This window comes from Choloepus didactylus (genome assembly GCF_015220235.1).
Source record: "Choloepus didactylus isolate mChoDid1 chromosome 11 unlocalized genomic scaffold, mChoDid1.pri SUPER_11_unloc1, whole genome shotgun sequence".
NCBI classification, from domain to species: Eukaryota; Metazoa; Chordata; class Mammalia; order Pilosa; family Megalonychidae; genus Choloepus; species Choloepus didactylus.
In genome coordinates, this window is record NW_023637577.1 from 1729744 (window position 1) to 1752598 (window position 22855).

General features: G+C 43.4%; 2 protein-coding genes across 6 annotated transcripts in view; one reads left to right on the forward strand and one right to left on the reverse strand.

Annotated features, from left to right (window-relative positions):
• The first annotated feature begins 7330 nt into the window (after positions 1–7330).
• Positions 7331–20130, forward strand: KIAA1191 (KIAA1191 ortholog). 4 transcript variants are annotated; one of them, XM_037823073.1, is made up of 9 exons: positions 7332–7541; positions 8574–8681; positions 8937–9043; positions 11483–11661; positions 13926–14052; positions 16079–16203; positions 18155–18261; positions 18457–18599; positions 18711–20130. In XM_037823073.1, exons 4-9 carry the CDS (start codon positions 11512–11514, stop codon positions 18917–18919), a joined length of 861 nt encoding a protein of 286 aa, XP_037679001.1. In that variant the 5' UTR covers positions 7332–7541; positions 8574–8681; positions 8937–9043; positions 11483–11511; the 3' UTR covers positions 18920–20130. The 4 variants fall into 4 exon arrangements, with proteins under 4 accessions (XP_037679002.1, XP_037679001.1, XP_037679000.1 ...); XM_037823072.1 differs by having other exon boundaries at positions 8937–9024; XM_037823071.1 differs by lacking the exon at positions 8937–9043.
• The window catches only part of SIMC1 (SUMO interacting motifs containing 1), a 107701-nt gene continuing 104951 nt past the window's right edge, over positions 20106–22855 (reverse strand). For both annotated transcript variants that reach the window (XM_037823070.1, XM_037823069.1), the window contains one exon: positions 20106–21060. In XM_037823070.1, coding sequence (XP_037678998.1) covers positions 20798–21060 — 263 coding nt within the window. In that variant the 3' untranslated portion in view covers positions 20106–20797. The remainder of the gene's footprint in view (positions 21061–22855) is intronic.

Here is a 22855-nt window from a genome sequence, read left to right on the forward strand (position 1 = left end):
GATTTCTTGTTCTTGCTTCATATTTCCAAAATCCTCACTTTTCCTTTTTTTTTTTTTAGGTTAGTGTGCCGGTTTGTATATTTATGTCCCCCAGAAAAATCCATATTCTTTAATGCATTCTTGTAGGGGCAGACGTATTAGTGTGGATTGGGTTGGAACCTATTGCTTCAGTGTCGATGGAGGTGTGACCCACCCAACTGTACGTGATAACTCTGATTGGATAATTTCCATGGAGGTGTGGCCCCACCCATTCAGTGTGGGCCTTGTTTAGTTTCCTGGAGCATTATATATGCTCAGACAGAAGGAGCGAGCTTGCTACAGCCAAGAGGGACACTTTGAAGAATGCACAGGAGTGAGCTGGAGCTGAGACAGACATTTTGAAGGCCGTTAGAAGCTGATGCAGACATTTTGGAGAACGCCATTTTGAAATGCAACCTGGGAGCAAGCAGACACCAGCCACGTGCCTTCCCAGCTAACAGGTTTTCCGGATGCAATGGCCTTTCTCCAGTGAAGCTACCCTTTGTTGACGGACACTTTTCAGCCTTTAGACTGTAAATGTATAATCAAATAAACCCCCTTTTATAAAAGCCAATCCATTTCTGGTGTTTTGCATTCCGGCAGCATTAGCAAGTGTTCTAGTTTGCTAATGCTGCTGGAATGCAAAACACCAGGAACGGATTGGCTTTTATAAAAGGGGGTTACACAGTTACAGTCTCAAGGCCATGAAGTGTCCAAATCGGGTACCTTCACTAGAGGATGGCCAATGGTGTCTGGAAAACCTCTGTTAGCTGGAAAGGCACGTGGCTGGTGTCTGCTCCAAAGTTCTGGTGTCAAAATGGTTTTCTCCCAGGATGTTCCTCTCTAGGCTGCAGTTCCTCAAAAATGTCTCTCTTAGTTGGACTTGGGGTATTTGTCCTTTCTTAACTTCTCTGGAGCAGGAGTCTGCTTTCAACAGCCATCTTCAAACTGTCTCTCATCTGCAGCTCCTGTGCTTTCTTCAAAGTGTCTCTCTTGGTTGTAGCTCCTCTTCAAAATGTCACTCACAGCTGCACTGAGTTCTTTCTGTTTGTCAGCTCATTTATATGGCTCCAGTGATTAATTTAGACCCACCCTGAATGGGCGGGCCAACACCTCCATGGAAATTATCCAATCAGAGTCATCACCCACAGTTGGGTGGGGCACATCTCCATGGAAACACTCAAAGAATTACAATCTAATTAACACTGGTGGGTCTGCCCACACAAGATTACATCAACGATAATGGCATTTGGGGGACATAATACATTCAAACTGGCACAGCAAGCTAGAAAAGTTAGTATTGAAGATGTTTATTTTAAATTCTGTTCTGCCTAGTATATTCACTCTGCTTTGGAGACGGTAGTCTAAAATATTGTTTTTTCTTTTGTAGGGGCTCTGTCCCTCAAATATCTCTTATCTATTCCCTAAGGGCTTCTATTTCCTATTTCCTTGGGGGGTGCTTCCAGGGCCAGTACCGAGTATCTGGGGGAAGCTCTGTTGCTTGAATCCTTCCTAGGAGGAGGGAGTCTCTGGTGTTACAGTCTAGGTTCTATAACCCCTGGTTTGTACCCTTCACCCCCAAGAGGGCACTGTCCTCAGTAGACAGCTGCAACCCTGAAGAATTTGCATGTACTTCTCTCTGCCCTGGTAAGGCTCTTCCTAGAGGCTGTCATCCACAGCTGCCATCAACTAGTTTCTAGAATATAGGGAGAGTGAAGAGGAGTGGGTTAAGAGAGGCTGCTGAGGTATAGGCCAGCTCATGGTCTCCTTACCCCGGTGGCCCTAGGCCACCTCCATCCAGCCAGTGCCTTCTCAGCCTCCAGTGATTATGTGTGACGGCAACAGGGCTAGCCAAGGTCTGTCTAGGACAACATGGGGAGGCGGAAAGGACACATCCATCTATCTGAAAACTCTTACAGGGCCTGATTCCCTTCTGCAGAGCCCTCTTCTCTTCTACTTTGGGCTGCTATTCCCCCCACACCCAGATGCAACTCTCTTCTCATAGCTTCAGGGAGGTCTCATAACATTCATGCTGGTTTCCCAGGTCTGTCACCCTCCTTTCCACTCTTAGGTTGGGGTTGACTTGTGCTAGTGAGGCAGGATAGAATAGGGCATCAAAGCTGTGGTCCCTGGTCTTCTATTCAGCTTCAAAAGAGTTAATGCAGACCCTTGAACTTCTCTTTGGACAAAAATTTCCCCTAAAGCTCTGAAGCCTCCTAAAACCATAAAAGCTTGTATAATCATGGGCCCAAAGCAAACTCTTAGTTAATAACAAAAAGCATGGAGTCATAAAGATTGTTAAACATCTGCCATAGACAAATTTTGGATACGTGAGGGCAGGCCACAAGTCCTGTAGCTATCTCCTTCTAGGACAAACAAGATACCTAGTTAATGCAAACCATGGTTAAAACAAACGTTGTAAGCCCCTAGTGTTCAAAAGGTTGCTATGCAATAATTCCTCTGGAAAGTCAGGTATTATATTGGCTATTACTCACCATGAAATACTTTAGCCTAGTATAATTTATACATGTGCTGGTTTTATTCTGTAACTTGGGGGTGGTTAACTGAATTCTGAAATATCTGATTTAGGATATGGTTGGTTAGCTTTAAAAGAACCTTATCACTATTAATTTATTCTATAACTACTTGTTATATTGTAATTTGAAAGCCATCACCTTTTTGTATATATTTTATATTTCACAATAAGAAAATAACTGAAACTATGGTACCATAACTCATAACAACTTTGGAAATTCCCTATATAACTACTTGTTAAATCATACGTTGAAATATATTACCTTTTTGTATATATGTTATATTTTACAATAAAGAAATAACTGAAACTGTGAAAAAAAAAAAAAAAAAAAAAAAGGTTGCTATGGAATCCTTCCACCAGCAAAACTTTCCTATGAAACAAGCCAACCCACTCCCACTCAGTGCATGCTTCTCCTGCAAACATGCCCATGGTATCTCTTTAACATGTATCTTTCTCTTTTTCTTTAATAAACTTCGCTATTTATTCCTACTGGCCCCTCTCATCTCTGAATTTTTCCATGGTGAGAGTCCTGAACCTGGATCGGGGTTCTGCGTGGTGTTGTTACCAGCGGGGCACTGGTTACACTAGTCTGCTATTTTGTCAGCTTATCTCTACCTTATAAAAGAGGAAACTGAGGCTTAGAGAGTGCAAGTGACTTCCCCAAGATCATATAGTGAATAAATGGTGCAGCTGGGGTTTGAACCAGGCTCAAAACCATACTCATATTTTCCTCGATCCCTCTTTGCAGATGGTGGAATCCAGCCAACTCATTTCTTTAGGCTTTTCTTCTGACAGTGCGAAACTCGAGATTGAATTTCTCACATGTTTCCTCAGTTGGATTCTAAGGATGTGTCAAGTTCACAGCCACAGCAAGCTCTTGAGTTGTGTCTTCATCATTTTAATTAATTGGCTTTAATTGTTTTCAAATTTTAAAATTGTGAAATATTTCAAACAAACATGCTGAGATACCCATGTATTGACCTCTAAGACTTAATAGTGAACATTTTGCCATATTTTCTTTGTATCTCTTTTTATTAAAAATTTTACAGACATAAGTTAAATGATATCCATACCTCATTCTTCCCTAGAGATACCCATTATCCCAATGTTGATGTGTGTCACTCCTGTTTATGTTTTTTATCCTTTTATTACACACATCAAAACCTTTTTTTGGGTATTTTAACAATTTACATAAATAATAACATATTGTTGTTATATATTTTTTTAATCCAACATGATTTTCTTGAGATTTATCCAAGTTGATAGGTGGAGATCTAGTTCATTCATTTGTACTGTTGTATAATATTCCATTCATGGACATACTGAAACTTACTTTGCTACTCTTTTGTGGTTGAAATGGTTGAGCTGAGTACACATTTTGCTATTACAAATAGTGATGCAATGAATGTTCTTTTATATGTCTTCTTGAGCACATTTGCAAGAGCTTTTCTAAGGTATATTCCAAGGAATTGCTGGGTTATCCTGTTTGTGTATTTTCAACTTACTAGATATTGCCAAAGGCAGACTGCAGAGTTGTCTATCTGCACTTCCAGATGGGCCCCTGCTTGCATGGCTCTTGAGGGAAAGACCAAAATCCATAACTTGATCTACAAGGCCCTGCCAGTCTTGGCTTTGCCAACTTCTCAGACACTGCTATCCACTCCCAGTCTCCAACTCTACTTTCTCTCGGTTGCTCAGACACAAGCTTTCTCCCACTTTTCGGCCTTTGCCCTTGCTTTGGTGTATCACTTGGAGCATCCTCTTTCACCCATATCTTTGCCTCTACAACTGATATTTTCCCTTCATGCTCCAGATTGAGTCAGGTCCCTATTATATAGCACCTGGTGCTGTGGCTTCCTGACACCTGGCACATTGGTAATGATTCACAATCATCTACTTACAGTCTGTCTCCTCCTCAAGGGGAGGCTGTAGGATCCCTGAGTCAGGGACTGTGTCTTCCTCCCCAGGATATCCCAAGCCTCGAGATGGTGCCTGACCCAAAGTCAGACACAAGAACCTATTTTTGTCTTACCAAAGAGGCCTAACCCTGCCCTAGTCCAGCTGTGTGATATTGGGCTGGTTCCTTCTGCTTTCTGCACTTTAGTTGTGCTTTCTGTAATGTCAGGCTGCAGAAGCTGGTCTTTCTTCAGTGAAATCTTTCCCCCTCACCACTAGAGGGAAGCGTTACTTCTAGTTGTTCCTTGGGAATGTGCTTTCAACCCTGTGGCTCCAGGGAGGTTGAAAGGGGACAGCTGAGGCCAAGGACAACCAGCAGCCAAGAGTCAGTTTTAAGCTTGGTTGCTTGGTCACAGTGCCCAGCAGCCAAAGTATCATCTGGGCACTCAGTTCTCGATTTGAATTTCACCTCTGCCACTTCTTGGCTGAGGCACTTGTGCCAAGGCACCCTTGAGAGCCTTAGTTTCCCCTGCTGCCAAGTGGGCAGTGGAAACAGGCAATTCCTGAGCACTGCTAGGTGGAGTGCCTCAACTATAGTGATATGGGGGGCAGGCTTCCAGATAGAGCTCCCCATCTAGAGACCCCAGAAATGCAAATGCCCCGCCTGGAACCAACTAGTAACCAAGTTCTGTCTGCTAATGGGTTGTCTGTAGCTTTAGATTCTGGACATTTCTAAGGCCCTGTACTGGCCAGAGAGGGCTGAGGTTTGGAAGAAGGCAGGTGGGAAGGATTCTGTCCCACTCCCTGCCACCTCCATGAAGAAGGAATGAAGGATGATTTGGGGCATCCAGAATGGAGGTTACATAGCTAAGTATACAAGAGAGTTGCTCACCGATTCCAATTTTTGAGGCTTCAAGTTTATTGAAGTATGAAATGCCCAAGGAGGTGCAAAAAGACAAATTCAGAGACAGAAGCATCTAAGAAATTAGTTTCCTGGTAAATGTGTCGTGTAAGCTTACATAAAAAGGCAACCAGATTCCCTGGTCAGCCACCCATAGGGACCCTTGCCTGTTGTCTGCCACCAGACAAGAAATCATATAGTCAGATCTCAAAGACCAGCTTCTCAACAAAGCTGACATCCCTGGCGGGGATAAACCTGTTGCACACAGAACTGGAACCAGGCTTGGCTGAGAATCAAAACCAGAAGGAGAAAAAAGCACAAAGAGGATGAGGGAGATTTACCACAGGAACTGAGAAAGGTGTTCTGAGTGTACACAGCTCAGGAGATGCCCTGCTGCCCTTCTTGGGCTTCATAGTTCAGTCCTGAGTCCACCTGGATTCCTTCCCAGCTGGGACAGGAAAGTTCTAGAACCAAACCATTAAGAAAAGTAGTCTACTTGCAAAGAAGATTTTTAAGGCAGTCCAGGCTTCAGAAGGATTGGCTCCCATATAAAAACACCACTACCCAAGTAAATAGATGCAAATCCACAAGATTGCCAAGGTTAACAAGTCTACAGCTCTTTGTGGAAAGCAGAGATTTTCTCACAGGGCTACCACCCACCAAAGTCGTGACATATCTTCAGACAGCAGTAAGGGGAAAGTCAGGGCTCAAGTTTTTGTCAGAGAATCAGTAACTTCCAGGAAAGGCTTAAGATTTCATTTACTTTGGGATAAGAACCGAACAAGGCGATCCTTTTTTTTTTTTTTTTTTTTTTTTTTTTTTTTTTAATGTAAGGCTGTGAAGTGCTGTTTCTTCCCCTCCTAACTGTGAGATGTGATATGCTCGATTCCTCATAATGGAGACAGGGCATGGTGTCACCTCTGCTTCCGCAGAGGTTAAAAAGAATCAGGGCATATTTTTAAAAATCTAAATTAACAAAGTAACACCTTTAACACACAAAAATCACACTGCAGTGTAATTGTGCTATTCCTAAGCAAAGTACAGAATTTATAAAAGGGGTTAATTCACGGTGCACTCAAATGCTTTGGGTCTGGTAATAGCATTTAAGTTTCAGGCTGCTGGAGCGAAGCCTTCTCTCAGTCCTGCCAGTATGCCTGGCAAAGGTCAAATGTTTAAATCTCAATATGAGTTCCACATGGCACCCACACCCCCATAACCCTCCTGAGTTAAGCCTTAGCGGCAAGCTTTGGCGCTATCGTCGAAACGTGGGTAGATTTTTTTCCCAATTTATTTCACTTCCTCCAGGGGCGTGTGTGTGTTGTTTCTTTGTCATATCGGTAAACCCCACAAGGAAAAGAGAAGTCTTCCTTTAGGATGTGACATATCAGCTGGCTCCTTTTCAAGCCTAACTTCCTTAGTGGAAAAGGGGAACGATTTCTGATCACCTTCTCTCAGGGAGGCAGGTACGGTTTGCTCCTCTTTTAGGCTCAGTTTTTAGTCTGGTGACTTCGCCTAACCCAGCCATTCCCGGAAAAGGGTCCCTGCTTACTCCACTTCTTAATAGTCGAAGTGACTTCATCTCTCTGGGCTTCAAAAACACAGAATGAAAAACGCTCACATCCTCAAAAACACAGAATGAAAAACGCTCACATCCTCAAAAACACAGAATGAAAAACGCTCACATCCGGGCAGCACTTTTTGGATCTCGTGGCTTGGGTTTGAGAGTAAACCCTCAAATCCAAGCATAACCCAAGAAGAGGTCATCTCCACTTCCCTCAGACAGTGTAGGCGCTGAGGAATTAGTGGTTAGGGGTGTTTTTTCCACTTAGAGCTGGCGGATTCCACACTTGGAGCTAGCGCCCCCAATCCCACAGGGCAGCTGAGGGCGTGAGGCCTTCCGTGTGTACTACAACTCCCAGCATGCCCCCAAGGCCTCCCGGGCCAAATCTCGCGCGAAGTGCGGCGGTGTCGGGAGGCTTTATAGCGAAGATGTTCGCCTGCGGCCCAGCAGCCTGTGCTGCCGGGGGGGTGGTGGTACCTAAGACCTTCGGTGTCGCCGCAGGGAGAAGCCCGCCCACAAAATGGCTTGGTTCCGGACTTCGTCACAGCGTCTAGAGAAATGTGGGTCCTCGGAGCCTCTTTAATGCTGGAGCTCGGGCCGCAGGCAGCCCCGTGGTGGTGGAGGAACAGGTGACTGGCCGGACCGGGCCCTCCTCAGGGTTTTGTCCTCCGCCCATGCAGAGGGGCGCGCTGCTGGCCCCTCAACCAAGGCCTTGGCCCGGGACCCCTCTCTGCCTCCCCCCTCACCCCTTGCCCGGGCTCAGAGCCGGGCAGGAATGTCTTTTGTCCCTCACGCTCCCCTGGCTGGGGCCCCCCCCAGAGGGGCTTTTTATTATGCCCCTGTGGTATCCCCTTCGTCGGGTAGGCGGTTCCCGAGCCCACCACTCGCACTGCCTGCCCGCAACCTCATCTTTCCTCATCTTTCAAGACCCCGCCTCGCTCTGCCCTCGGGAAGCTTCCGGCCTTCTCCAGGCCCCGGCTCTAATCGCTTTGTCTCCCGGGTGGGAGAGGGGTTTGTGTCAGATCTGGCCTTCTAAATCCTGGTGGCATTGCCCTGCGTCTCATGAAGAGGCAGGAGGGGCGGTGAGCTCCGGGGCGCGGGGTGAGGGGTGGTCCGGAATGCACCCTGGACCGGGAGGATGGCTGAAGTTTGGTTTCTGTGACTTTCTTTAGAGAACTGTCCGGTTTGTCCTCTTGAGCTCTAATCAGGATAGAGGGGCAGTGTAGCCAGTTGAAAAGGAAATAACTCGGCTTTCTCAGGGCCTTGTTTTAACTCCCCTGTGAAATGGAGAAGTTATCCTCCTTGCAGATGGGCCCCTTATTGGTGACCTTGGACAAATCACTTACCTCCTCTGATTTTCAGTGTCCTTGTCTTTAAATTCGGGATTAATAATGCCTGCTTTGCAGGGTTGCCATGAGGGTTGAAACGTAAGATAATTTTTGTGTTAAACCCTGAAATAACAGAAGGTAATGAGTTGACCTTCTGTGGTACCCGGCCCCCTGTTGTGAGTGAAGTGATTTTTGACCCTGAGCCTTAATTTATTTAAAAATGAAATGAGGATAATACCCTTTTGCAGGGTTGTTACGGGGAATAAATGAATGTATGGAAAATGTTTGGCAAACTGAAGAGCTGTACAAATGCTGGTTGTTTATTGTTATTAGATTCTCTGGATGGAGTCTTCCTGGGAAGCTTTGCTAACTTGCGGCAGCTGGACAGTGTTCCTCATTAATATATGTCTGTCAGCATAATCATCACATCATTTCAGCGTGGTAAGGTGACTTTTCACCATGTATACTGTTTAGCTTTGTCTTCTCACAGGTGTTAAGAACAGCCACGAATGTGGTGAGACGTTTGATTTTATTCATTTTTTCCCCCTTGGCATGTTTGTCATCCATTGTCTCTTGTATGTGTGTTTCAACCTTGTAAACAAGCCATAAAACTCTGTGTGCCTGCCAAAAGAACAAGCACTGGCAGCAACTCTTTGGTGTTCACCGTAAGAACATGCCCTTTGTTATTTTTATTAGGTGGCAGGGACTCAGCTCTGGAATTCTATCTAGAAAAAGCATCTGGATCCCGGTCTTACAATGGCTTCAAGACAACCAGAAGTACCTGGTAAACTTAACTTGTTTTGGTAAAGTCATGTTTTACCTTTAACTTTTTAAGCTAGACAGAAACTACTTTACTGGAACCATACATTAATGGTTACTCTGCCACCAGGCAAGTACATAGACTTAACAGATTGTCATCACTTAAATATTACCATATTAAACTCCAACCCAGGATATGAACCCCAAACTTAACTAAAAAGAGCACAGTCATTTTACTGTGGGTATGACAGAGTTGTCATTTTCTCACAGGTATCAAATCAGAATTCAGAATGAGTTGTAGTCCTTGTGTTATAGTATTTGCCAAAATGATTAAACTTGCTGGCTTTTTTTGTTGTTGTTGGAGGATGGCACAGAGAGGGGATGGAGAGCTGGGCCAAAATGCACCAGCCTGCTGCAGTGACAAACTGAATTTAGGAAATTGCTCACAGCAGCATTCAGTGAGTCTTGAGTCTGTGGAGGGCAATAATCTCTGGGTTACTAAAGTCATTGGTCCCTTCTTGGACTTTCTTAGTGGGAAGGGCAGGTGATTTTTAACCAAATTAATCAAATTTTTAATCAAAATCACTCCAAATCTGATACTCTGTAAAGTAGAGATGATAGTGCCATGAAGATTGAACATAAAATGTGAAAATAAGAGTCAAAAGTTAGTGATAAATATACGTTTACTGCCCAGAAAATGTTTTGGTCCCTATTGGTGGAATGTATTTCCTAATAAGTGTTAGCTGACTTCGTTATTATTATTTGTTATTATTATTAGGAAGGCTACTGGGATGGCTGCTGAGGGTGTCTTTGAGATGTTTTGAACACTGCTCCAAATTAGGTAGATTAACAGAAGACCTCCCTCACATCCCCCAGTGTGGATCCATCTCTAGTCTCTAACATCGGCATGCATTTGATTTGTCTTGCATCACTGTTGTGGTTACCCTAAACCTCCTGTAACCATCCTGGGCCACCAGGCTGCACTCCTCTAGGTTAATGGTTTGTAGCCTGTGGAGCATGGAGTGTTTCCTGAGGCTTGTGAGTGCTGGCGTCAGACCTGTGTTCCTGTCCTTGCCCCATACGTGCTGGCTGGTGCTATTGGGCAAGTCGCTTAAGATACATGCTTCAGTTTCCTGACTTGGGAAATGGGAAGAACACCTGCTTAATGAGGACCAGATAAGGTGGGGGTGTAAAGTGCCTGGCAAGGAAGAGTCCTTAGTAATTATTATCACTTTTTTATGTTGAGATATAATCCATATACCATAAAATTCGCCATTTAAAAGTGTACAATCAGTGATTTTAGTGTATTTACAAGGTTGTGCAGCCATTACCACTGTCTATGTCCAGAACATTTCATCACCCCAAAAAGAAGCCTCATACTCACTGACGGTCACTCCCTGTTTCCCCCTCTCCTCAGCCCCTGGCAACCACTAGCCCACTTTCTGTGGATTAGTTAGTAATATGGATTTGTTAGTAATTATTGCTGTTAGTAATAGTAAGAGTAGCTACTTGGTCCTTTACTCTTTAACCAGAGGCAGATAAATCAAATGTCTTTCATGGTGTTGGACTTATTGCAAGATAGATGGATGTCGTGGAGAGTGTGATTCTGGAATTGTAGCAGCAGGAAAATGTTACCCTGAAGGTGGACCTGGAACATTAGTTCTGATGTGGGAGGATTAGCAAGCCAAACAAAATGAACTTTGCTCCCTGGTCTGGCATGGCTGTGAGTGCCCTTGATGTCGGGTTGTGCGTCACAGCAGACCATTCTGGCAGTCAGTTCCAGTGCGTGAGAACGCTGGATCAGCTGGCCCGTGTTTTGCGAGACTGTTTGTCAACAGTTTCTAAGAGGGAAATTGGCTCACTGTTAAACTCATATGGAACACTTGAAACTAGAAATGATGTTGGACATGTTTTCTTTTTGTTGAGGTAGGAAGTGCAGAGGATTTGTGGTCAGACCTGGTCTGAGCCCACCAAGATTTTGTTTTGAACTTGGGCAAATCACTTTAGTTTCTTCATCTATAAAATGGGAACAAGAGCTTTACATGCCTTTTTAGCCTGGTGAATCATTAGGAAATCACTTCACATCCTCAGTTCTGCATGAATTGGAAACATTGGTCTGGTAATGTATGGCAGCTTCTGTGGTATAAAGAACACAGTTTTGCAATCAGACAGGTTTGGGTTTTGATTCCAGTGTACTTTTAAGTCATGTAATCATGCTCAGGTCAATTTAAATTGAACTTCCGTGTCCTAATCCATAAAGATGGATTAGGGCCGCTGAGTGGGGGTTAAGTGGAGAATGCAAAGTGTCAGGAACAAAGGAAGGGATTAGCACTCTTACCTTTTCTTGAATGGATTAGCCATTCCAGATAATCAGCTCTGTCCCAGAACAAGAGTGTGTCAGAGCTTTTGTCTCTGCAGATTAATTGAAAGCTGCTAGTATGCTAAATTGCTGAACCCAACCTGACAGGTGTCTCTGTTCTTAGCTCTTGAGCCTAGTGGGCCTCTAGGCAAGATGTCCCTGCCCATCGGGATGTACCGCCGGGCATTCAGCTATGATGATGCCCTTGAGGACCCCACGCCCATGACTCCTCCTCCATCAGACATGGGCAGCATCCCTTGGAAGCCAGTGATTCCAGAGCGCAAGTATCAGCATCTCGCCAAGGTATCTGCCCCAGCTCATTGCTTCAGTGGCTCCCTCTACCCAGAGAGTTGGGCAGCAGCCACTCCCTGTGTATGTTTTTTTGTGCCGTAGAGTTAGAATGTCTTTTTTCTTCTTTTTAATTCAAAACTAGAATGGCCATGTCTTCCCTTATTTGAGACTTCCATAGTTCCCCACTTCCCACAGCATTAAATCCAAGCCCCTTAGCTTCCTCGTAAGTTCTGCATGATCCTTTCCCCGGCCCCTACCCAGTGATCTATCCATGCAAGTTCCCTAAGATTCCTTGCACCTATGAGGGTATTTTATGGCTCTTAAGTCTTTGCTTCCCACTGCTCCCACTGCCTGGAATGCTTACCTTCCCTTCCATTTCCTGATCCCGTCCTCCCCACCCCATCTGCCTGACAAATGGTATCCTCTAAGTCTTAGCTCAAACATCTCCTCTGTGAAGATTTTCTTGAATCTCCTCTGTCCTCCCAATAAGACCGCCATCTCTCCCTTTGAGCTCTCCACTGTACTATCGACCTCTGTCATAATTCCATAATCCCGACATTACTTTATTTCCTACCCTGAGCTTCTTGAGGGCAGGGGCCATGGCTAATTTTGTTTTCTTATCTGCAGTATTTTAACAAAGGGCTTGGCACAAAGTAGACTCCAAAAAAAAAAAAAGAAAAAAAACAACAAAGAGATGTTCATTGAATGGGGAAAAATTGGCTCTTTCCCAAACACATGCTGAGCTTTTTCCTTACACAGTTTCCTGCCACAGATGCCCTTCCTCATTGCAGGCCTCTATCAGAGCCACCTCCTTCTTCAGGCCTTTTCTGACACACATACACCTCAGTTCTCCTTGATCCACTTGCAGCCCTTTTGTGTGGTTTGGCCTCATCGGTACTTACATGCTGTTGCAGTCCTGTTACTGAAACCTGAGTTTCCTAACTGCAGGGACTGTGACATCTCTCACCTGTGACTCTCCAGCCACCAAAACACAAGAAAGGTTATACTGTTGCCTGAATAATCTAGGCCTGCCAAGTTCAGATAAGGTCACTTAACCTGCAGTTCCGCTTTCACTGAACTTTGAGAGCTGCGTGACAGCTGAGGGTCTGAGAGGAAGAACACAGTAAGCATCTGCTTACACGGACCTGGGTTTGAATCCCCAGTGGTCTGCGTCCAAGCTCTGCCCTGGGGCACATGACTTTGCTCCTGAACTACAGTATCCCCATCTGAGAGATGGGAGTAATTTACATCATAGAGGTGTTGTAAAGATTAAATAAAAGAGGATTTGAAAGATTTGGCGCATATTAGCTGTGTAGCTGATGCTAGGACTCCTGGCTACCTGCTTAACTTTCACTTGATGGAACTGCGTTTGATCCTACCTAACGAGCTTTTTTTCTCCCTCCCATTAAATTCTCAGAACAGGGAAGGGAGCTCCTTTCTAGGAAGGTGTCCCATATAACTTTGGGGGAAATTCTCTATATCAAAGATCTACTGAAATCTGACCCAGTCAGTTATTGAGGAGAAAATATCCTGTATAAAAAGTACTGGAAGTACTAAGAGAAAAGAACCCCAGTAGCCTGCCTGTGGTACCAAAGCTGCGGACTCAAGGGACTAGAGCAGATAATAAATAAGGCTCCTGATACTGAAGCCTCTCATCACCCCTTTTCATTTATAAAGGCTGCTTGGATCTTTAGAGCAATGGTCCTCAAGGTGTAGTCTCGGGACCATCAGAATCAGCATCACCTGGAATTTGTTAGAAATACAAATTCTCGAGCCCCACCTGAGACCTACTGAATCAGAAACTCGGAAGTGGGGTCCAGCAATCTGTGTTTTAACAAGCCCTTCACCTCCAGGGGACTCTGATGCTTTCCAGAATTTGAGAACCACGTAGGGAATGCTGCGATTAAATAAGCAGATCCAGCACAGTGCCTAGTGTATGGTCAGTGCTTAGTAATAGGATCTCTTCTGCCTTCTCTGGACATGGTAGTGTAGTGTGTTAGATGAAGCAAGGGCTGGGAAGATAGACCTGAGTGCTTCAAATTCTGGCTTTCTCACTTTTATAAATGTAAGCTAATCCTAAAATATCTTTATCTGTCATTACTGGCAAAATACGAATAATGCCTACCTAACCCAGTGGAGAGGACCAGCTCCCCTCCCCCCTTCAAATATTTCCTCACTTGACAGATGGAAGGTATATAAGTAACTTCTCCAAAGGAATAAGTTTAGTTATGTGACTCCCTTGCCTGCTCAAGTGCCTCCTCACCTCTCTTGAACAGGTGGAGGAAGGAGAGGCCAGTGTATCCTCCCCTGCTATGACCCCATCACCGGCCACTGGCAGTGTGGACAGGGTCCCAGTGGTGAAGGCTAAAGCTACCCATGTCATCATGAGTTCTCTGGTCACAAGTAAGCACTCTTCACCTCTCAGCAGTGAAGGAAGGGTGGGGAAAACCTGAGGCCACCTAGAGTCCAGCTGTGGAGGATTCGGCACACGTATGTCTCGGGGCTTGTTGGTCATAGCTGTGGCTGCTGGATCACCTCAGTGCCGAAGCTCCTTTAGGCAGAAGATTTTCCAGACATTAAAGCATCTCGGTTGATCTAGGAGTGTTCCTGCTGCTTTGGTGATAATCTGTCAGTGTGGCCCTGGGCAAATTACTCAACTATTAAGACTTTCCCCCTTTATAAAATGGGGATAACAGTACCTGGCTAGCAGGTGGAGGTGCACATTAAATGGGAATCTATATGTCAGAGCCTGGCCCAGGGTCAGTAGCTGGGAGCTATTGCTGTTACTTTTCTGAGCTCTGCTGGGAGAAGGTGACACACTGAGGCACCTCCCACCTGTCCTGTCTTTTTTTTTTTTTTTTAATTAAACCACTCAAAGTTATTTGGTGCCTTGAGTGCCTTAATCTTAAGAATATGTGATTTGTGATCCTAATGAACTCTCTGACACAAGAGGCCTTACATATATATTTTATAACCTTATAACAAATTAACTTACTGGTTCTGGCAGGCCCTTCTAGTTGCTGTGGGATGTTAACAATTATTAGATACACAGCTCTGCTGGTCCGCAGTAGTGCCTCTGCCAGCAGGGAGGGCACAGAGAGGTTCTCTTTGGTCGGCTCATTTTTTGAAGTCAGAAGCCCTTGTTTATTTTTCCTGGGAGGGCATCAGTTTATCTTGGGCAATTCTTTGAGAATTCACCCAAAAACCAAGAGTTTAAACTTACTTTGACCTCTCTTGTTCACACCTAAATGCATTATTTGAATCAGCAACTACTACTTGTATTTTGCAAGCTACAGAATGTGTTCTAGCAGTGTTAGAAAATTGTCATTGTTCTTTTTGTACAGCATGACTTCTTTACTGAAAATATAATTTACCAACAGCATAGAACATTATAACACCAGATACTCATTTGGCTTATCTCCTCCATGTAGATGCATATTCTGCATATTTTATATACTTGCAGTTATGGTAGACATACCTTTCTTTCTTTTTTTTTTTTTCCCAAGTAATACCCCTGCAAACTTTTTTGATGTTGCTGTAGTCTTCAAAATTTTTAAATAGCTACATTTAAAAGTCCTGGTATTGTTATCCTGTAATTCATTAAATCTGTTTCTTCCTTTTAGACTTGAAGACTGGAAAACATCTTTATACATATAGTGTTTTTACTTTGCTTCTGTTTCTGAGGGCAGCGCTTCCTTAGAAGGGGAATGACTAAGTTGAAGGGTACACATGGTGTCTAGGCTTTTGGTGAAAGTCACATTCCTGTAGGTAGGTGTGTAGTATGTTGTGTGTGTACACATGAAGCAACAATCCAGTCATTCCTCAGTGTAACTGACATCCTGATCATGGAATACTAGGTCAGACTGAACTGTGTTGGGTCTCTCTCCCATGCCAGGTGCCACATGAGCAACGTTGCACATGTGAGGAACGTTGGGCTGGCAGACCTTGGCTCATTCAAGCAGGTTCCCTGACGTTCGAATCTGATGGGTCTTGGTGCCATCTAACCTAATGTGGCCTATTTCTCCTGCTGGCAAAGGTTTTTGTGTAGGTGATGAGGGTGGTTAATGTCCCTCTGGAAACTATGTTTGGAGAACTTTCCGTTTTTCTGAGTGATGGCAGCTGCTTTCTCCAGCCTGCCTTTCTACTTACAAAGAAAATGTCACAATGTCCACGTAAGAGGAAGATGAGGTTATTCATCTGTTCCTTTAGGAGTACCTGTTCTTGAGCTTGGTAGGAAGGAAGCCTTTCTTCTAGTTAGAGTACCTTTGTGTGACGTTCAGAATTACTGCTAAGATGCCTATCTGGGAACCTTCCTCCTTGGATGGGCAGTGTGAGCTCTTCTAGGGAGCACAGCAGATACCTGTGCCTCGTCTTCCAGGTTGTGATGGGAGAAGGGGATGGGCGTGACTGTCATCTCCTCTGTTCCCAGAACAGAACCAGGAGAGCATTCAGCGTTTTGAGCAACAGGCAGGGCTGAGAGATGCTGGCTACACACCCCACAAGGGCCTTACCACCGAGGACACCAAGTACCTTCGAATGGCAGAAGCACTCCATGTAAGCTGGTTTCTTAGGAACTTAAAAAAAAAAAATCCCACATCACTCATGGCTGGAGATGTGGCTGTGGCTTAGAAGTTATCAGCTCAGCTACTTGGGATCTGTGATTAGACTTGGAAGGTAGCACTGGTTTAGCTTATTTAGGTATCTGTTTTGCTTACTTCAGGTTAGGAGGCTCAGATGAGATTCTCAGCTAACTTATGTCATATGTGTGAGCACTTCATGAATCATAAAGCAGATGTGGATTACTCTGTGTACCAGAGTGATCACCTTTGAGGAAGAGAGAGACTTGGGCTGTCTCGACAGAGGTACCAGTTTAGCTGGAAAGAAACAGCATGCTCTGTATTTAATTTTTTAAAAATTAAAATCAAATGTGGAAATGGAATGTTTTTGCTTTTTAATTTGTAAAGTTGGAATGAAGAATAACCTGGTAAGGGTTAATGGTGACCAAGTATTTGAATTAATGAAATAGTTTCAAATGACTTCTTTCAGTGAGTACCACTTCATACTGAATAGTGCTTTGTGATTTATGAAGACCTTGCATTAGCTTGATATTTGCATTAACCTTTGGGATAGATACTAGTCTTCATTTTATAAATGAAGATTGAGGCCAAGGCCCTATTATAAGTAATGGACTCAACAAATCTCCTGATGCCCTATTTCCTGTTTGTTTTTCCTCCTTTTTCCAAAGTTGTTGGAGAATCTAGCTCCTGAAGGGGCTCACAAATGAGGGCAAAGGGAGATCCTGAAGTCACAAATACTGCTAAAAAGCTTGGACTCCTTTCTGTAGGCAAGGGAGGGGCCTAATCAGATCTTCATAACAGGCTTTAAGAGTTCTGAATAAGGCATGAGGAAGGCCTTGTGGGCATGGCGAGAAGAGCACAAAAAGCAGGAAAGGATCATGATAACCAGTACATGGGAGAGAGGTAGTGTGGCCCTTGTGGCTTCGCATTCTGTAACGAGCATCCTAGATGATTCTTTTGTACATTGAGTTTTAAAACCACTGCTGTGGGGGATCAGGGTTGGGCTGGTGGCTAGGGCCCTCAGACAAGACAGATGCTTCCAGAGAGGGGCATTGCCAGTCTTTGATGCTTAACTAATAACCTTTCCTAGATTGGTGTTAAGTCAGTAGAATTCCATCTGAGCAGTTCATCCTATTTAATGGTAAAATTGACATTGATTGGATCATTTTCTGCATCTTGGCCAGGAGTAGAACATGAGGATGACTGAAATGCTTGAGGTGATTAACTAGCCCCGTCTTCCGTAAATTGACATGCTGGGTGTTTGAGAAAATTCACATGTGCTCAGTTTTTGGAATGTAGCTTGGCCTAAGCAATGGCATGCTAGACATCGAGGGTAGAGACAGCATGGGAGCATGGTCTAGAAAAGCTGAGTAGATTTTTCTCTCCCTTACTAGACTGTTGGTCTGTTAAAGTTATGTTTCCAAGGCTGGGGGATCTCAGAATGACTGGTTAGTAAGAGAGAAAAGGGAGAAGGGAGCAGGCTCCACCAGGAAGCATTTAGCATGCCTCAAGTCTTGGCTGTGAGAGTCTAGGAAAGGCAGGGATTTTTGTGTTAGGAGATGGAGTGAGAGAGGAGATCAAGGCTCAGCTTAAAAGGCCAAGAAGGCTGGTCTGCAGCTTAAGTTGGCTCTTCCACGTTCTGGCTGGGTGAATGTGGGAAAATCACTTCAGTTCTCTGAAAGTAAAAGCTCTTGCTAGTATTTACAGAGATGCTTGAGAGATTTTGTAAAGTGAGTACATTTTTTCAAAGATGGAATTCCATCAAGTTGGGCAAAAACAAAGGGATATCTGTTTAATAAAAAATTATTCCAACTATGAACATTTTTCTTTTTGCCTGAAGTTTGTTTTATGCCCAAGCTTAGGTGTTTGTAGCTGTTTTGGATTTGCTCTCATTTTTAAAAAGTCTCTCTTCTTACCCATCTGAACAGAAACTAAAGCTACAGAGTGGAGAGATAATAAAAGAAGAGAAGCAGCCTGCATCAGCCCAGTCTACTCCAAGCAGCACCCCCCACTCTTCCCCTAAGCAGAAACCCAGGTGAGGCTTTCCTGTGAGCCCTCTGAGCCTCTGTGTGCCTCAAGGAAAGCTGTGTTGCACAGGAATCTGGGATTTAAGGCTGTGGTTTCAGAGTGAGAAGGGTAGTTGACAGTCCCTATTCTTTTCACGTGAGACATTTCTAGAGGTGTAGGGAGACGTTATATTTAGATATGTTTTATTTTTCCTCTTTTCCAGAGGCTGGTTCACTTCTGGTTCTTCCACAGCTTTACTTGGCCCAAACCCTAGCATCATGGATTCTGGAAGTGGGGATAAGGACAGAAACTCATTAGAAAAATGGAGCCTCTTTGGACCCAGATCCCTCCAGAAGTCTGATTCAGGTAAGGCAACTCCTTGAAAAAGACAGCAATTTGGCAGGCACCTCACCATGTCATACATTGGGAGCTGTTTACTTGTTTTGAAATCATTTGCCGTCTGGTTTTCTTCTGTAGGAGGCTTTGCCACCCAGGCCTACAGAGGAGCTCAGAAGCCCTCTCCAATGGAACTGATCCAAGTCCAGGCCACCCGCATGGCTGAGGACCAAGCAGTCTTCAGACCGCCCAAGATGGATGTGCCAGTGATGGAAGGGAAGAAACCATTGGCACGGCCCCATAATCTCAAACACCGTGACTTGAATGTGCTCACACCCACTGGGTTCTAGAATGCTTTGAATTCCCGAGACTCCGGATAGAGGGTGTCTTGTCTCTTCCACCGCCCTACCCCCCTTGCACCTTGGCTCTGACATAGGAAAAGTATATTTTAAAAAAATCTTTTAAACTGAGGCTAGAGACGTAATTGGCTTTTGAGAAACATTAGTGCAAAGCTTGTCTTTATTGTGTGGAAGAAGCCATTTTGTACTGCTTTGGTTTGAAGTTAGACTAATCTCAGCACTGATGTATTGGGGCCCTCATTACCTATTTTTGTATCATTTACCCTGAACAAGAACTTTAATTATTGCTTACTAGGTAAATAAGGTCTATAATATTCCAAAACCCAGGCTGCTTCATTCCTTTTCCACTAGCAACTTGAGCACTGACAAATCATGGAGTAGTGGTGTTCACTGACTAGTTTAAACAACCCTGGCCCCCTTGATGCTGTGCCGTACTGTGCTCTGGCTTTGGTGGTGAGAGGGACCTAAGATCTGTTAAAAAGCCAGACTCGGCAGGGACCCCTCTTCCTGTTGTGGGAACTGGACTCTCCTGGCTTTTTGGGAGACCTGATGGACCACTGCGTATTGCAGCCAGTGTTCTTCCTCTTGGGCCAGTACTGTTGGAGGATTTTTCTTTGATGTGTCATACAGCAAACACTAGGTCTTACATATCCTTTCTTGCACTTTAAAGTGAGATTAATTTAACCCCAATTTGGTTGAAAACTTCCTAAAGGAAAAAATTCATGTACTAAATGGATGTTTAAGCTTTTTTAAAGTCAAGAAGATGGTAACCACAGTTAGATTATAGTCTTGAGGTTTGTTTGAAACTATTGTCATCCTATTTTGATTTCTTCGTTCAGCCCAGGACCTGAAACCATTTTTTCTGGGGCATGGAGGAAATTAAAATTTTCTGTACAAAAGCATTTTCCCCCAAAATGAGCCTCATACATTTATATACATACATACCTTATTGAGGAGAGGAAAGAGGGAAACTGCCTTTTTATTTCTTCCCACTGTTAAATGTTTAGTCATTGTCTTGAGCCCTGTCTCAAATACCTGCTGTTTTATGTGTTGGATATTACTTTGTCTACATAAGGCGCTGACCTTTCCATAGAGAGATCCTGGAGTCTAGGATGATCAGATAAATTAATTTATTTGTGTCTTCTGTTAAGCTTGTTTCTTTTACTGGTTTTGACAATAAAAGTCCTTACTACTTTCTCAAATGTGGCCAGCGTTTTTGTTTTTTTTTTTTGTTCTTGGAAAAAGAGCTGTCACATTCTGCCTACTTAGTCATGGAACCTAAGCATGGTAAACCTGGTGTTTTGAAAAACCATTGCCTTTTTATTGTATCCTTTCAACATCAAATTATTTGTAACAAATTCAGTCCTTTACCCCCCTCACCTCAATTACATTAGATCTTATGACTGACCACAAAATCAAATGCATAGACAGTATAATAGGTCTAATAATATGGGATATGTGTGTTCCATTAGGGAGAAATGAATAGTCATATGTCCTCTCCAGGAACAGGTCGTCAGTACCTCGAATGACATAAACTTGATGTCTAGAATTTGTTCAGAGAGGGATTATTTTTTCACATCTTGAATGGAAATGTTAAACATATAGTGTATATAGTATTACCTGTTTCAAAAAAAGTATAGATAAATAATTTATTAAAAAATATATATACACCTTGTATATTTAAGCCATATTTTAGAACAGGCTAGGATTGGATTATCAAAAGATATTTCCTAGTGTTAGAAAGTTATTAAAACCTACAGATAAAATAGGTTTGGTCCTGTAAGGTTTTCAACTACTTTTTGTACTTTCGGAACTTGCAAGGAGACAGAGTTCAGGAGGTATTCTTGGTGTCCAGTGCTTAGAAAGACCTCAGGGTTTGCTCCAGCCCTTTGCAGAGGCCTCTGCATCGGGGTTCAAGTCTGCGGCGTAGAAGAGCAGGAGCTTCAGCAAGTGCACTTTGTCTTGGAGCTGCGGGACGAGTGGCTCTCCCAGCATCTGGATCAGACGGCCACGGAAGGTCTCAATCTGCTTCTCCACGTCCACCACTGTGATGTCATCTCCCTGCTGGGGCTTGGGCTTAATCTTTTTTATTATTAAGTCTTTTCGATCGATTACTGAACTCCGTAAGTGTTCTGCAAGAGGGAGAAAATCAGCTGAATTGCCCTGAGTTGCTTTCTATTCATTTATGATTTAAGAAGATGAAATCCATTTTTAGGAGGTAGAGTCTTGGAAAAGACTTGTTGACTGGCTACTGGGATAAAAGTCAGAGGCCATGGGGTTGCCTGTGGTAACTCCATTTCCAAAAAGTGCCCTGTTCTTGATTCTCTCTGGTCCCCAAGAACTTTTACATATATTAAAAAAAAATTGTATTCTATGTTGATTTAAACAATGCAACTATATTAAACAATAAAAATTTTTAAAATTAATGTTAATCACAAAAAAATTCAAGTGGATTTTGAATATGTGCAGGGAGATTTTATCTAGGTATAAAAAGAACTGCAAAGAAAGACTGCATTAAGCAAGTTGGTTGTAGTATTAGTGTAAGGCAGTAATTCTGAAGCAATTTTATATGTATCATAGGAATATATTCATGTTGTGGGATAAAGGTGGAAGAAGAGATTCTGGCACAGAATGGGAGGACAGAAAGGTACAGAGTGGTACTGGAGTGGAAACTGAGCTTTCAGTATGAACTAGTATTTTTGAAAACGATAAAATTTCCTAGCTCTCATCTGAAAGGGCCTAGAAAGCAGAGGCACTCCAGTAGGAATCAGTATACTTAGCAATCAGATCTTGGTTTCTCAATAATACCATTCTCCATTCCCCACTAAGAGGAACCAAAATTTTTGGAGGAAAGGCTGATTCTAGGACAGAGGCAAGAAGATTACAAGGTGAACCTGGAACATCTTAACACAAGAAAATAATGGTTAAAAACTAATGGGGACATGTCAACAGGACATAGAAGCCAACATGAAGGGCTCCTTTTGGCCACATTTTGGACAACTTGATCATTAAAAATAATGACAAAAATGAATTACAATATATTGAATTAAAAAAAGTCCTGACTTCCCCACCTGGGTTATTACTGATATTATCATAAACACTGCCGAGCCCTCGATCTTGGGGCTTGCCCTTGTGAAGCTTGTTACTGCAAAGGAGAGACTAAGCCTACTTATAACTGTGCCTAAGAATCTCCCCCTGAGAACCTCTTCGTTGCTCAGATGTGGCCTCTCTCTCTAAGCCACTGGCAGGTGAACTCCCTGCCCTCCCTGCTATGTTGGACATGACTCCCAGGGATGTAAATCTCCCTGGCAACGCAGGACATGACTCCTGGGGATTAGCCTGGACCTGGCATCGTGGAATTGAGAAAATCTTGACTAAAAGGGGGAAGCAAAATGAAACAAAATAAAGTTTTAGTGGCTGAGAGATTTCAAACGGAGAAGAGAGGTCACCCTGGAGGGCTTTCTTATGCACTATATAGATATCTCTTTTTAATTATTAGTGTATTGTAATAGCTAGAAGAATATACCTGAAACTGTTGAATTGCTAACCAGTAGCCTTGATTCTTGAAGATGATTGCTTAACTATGTAGCTTACATGGTGTGACTGTGAGATTTGTAAGAACTTTGTAGTTCATACCCCTTTATCCAGTGTGGTGACAAAATCTAAATGGGAAAATAGGGTGGGATGAAGGGGATGGAATGTTTTGGGTGTTCTTTCTTACTTTTATTTTGATTCTTTTTGAAGTATGGAAAATATTCAAAAATTGTTTGGGGTGATGAATGCACAACTATATGATGGTACTGTGAGCAGTGACTGTACACTGGATGACTGTACAGTATATGAATATATCTTTAATTAAAAAAAATTTCTGAGTCCATAGCAAAAAAAAAAAAAAATTTAAAAGGGTAAGGGAAAGGTCCTTTTCCC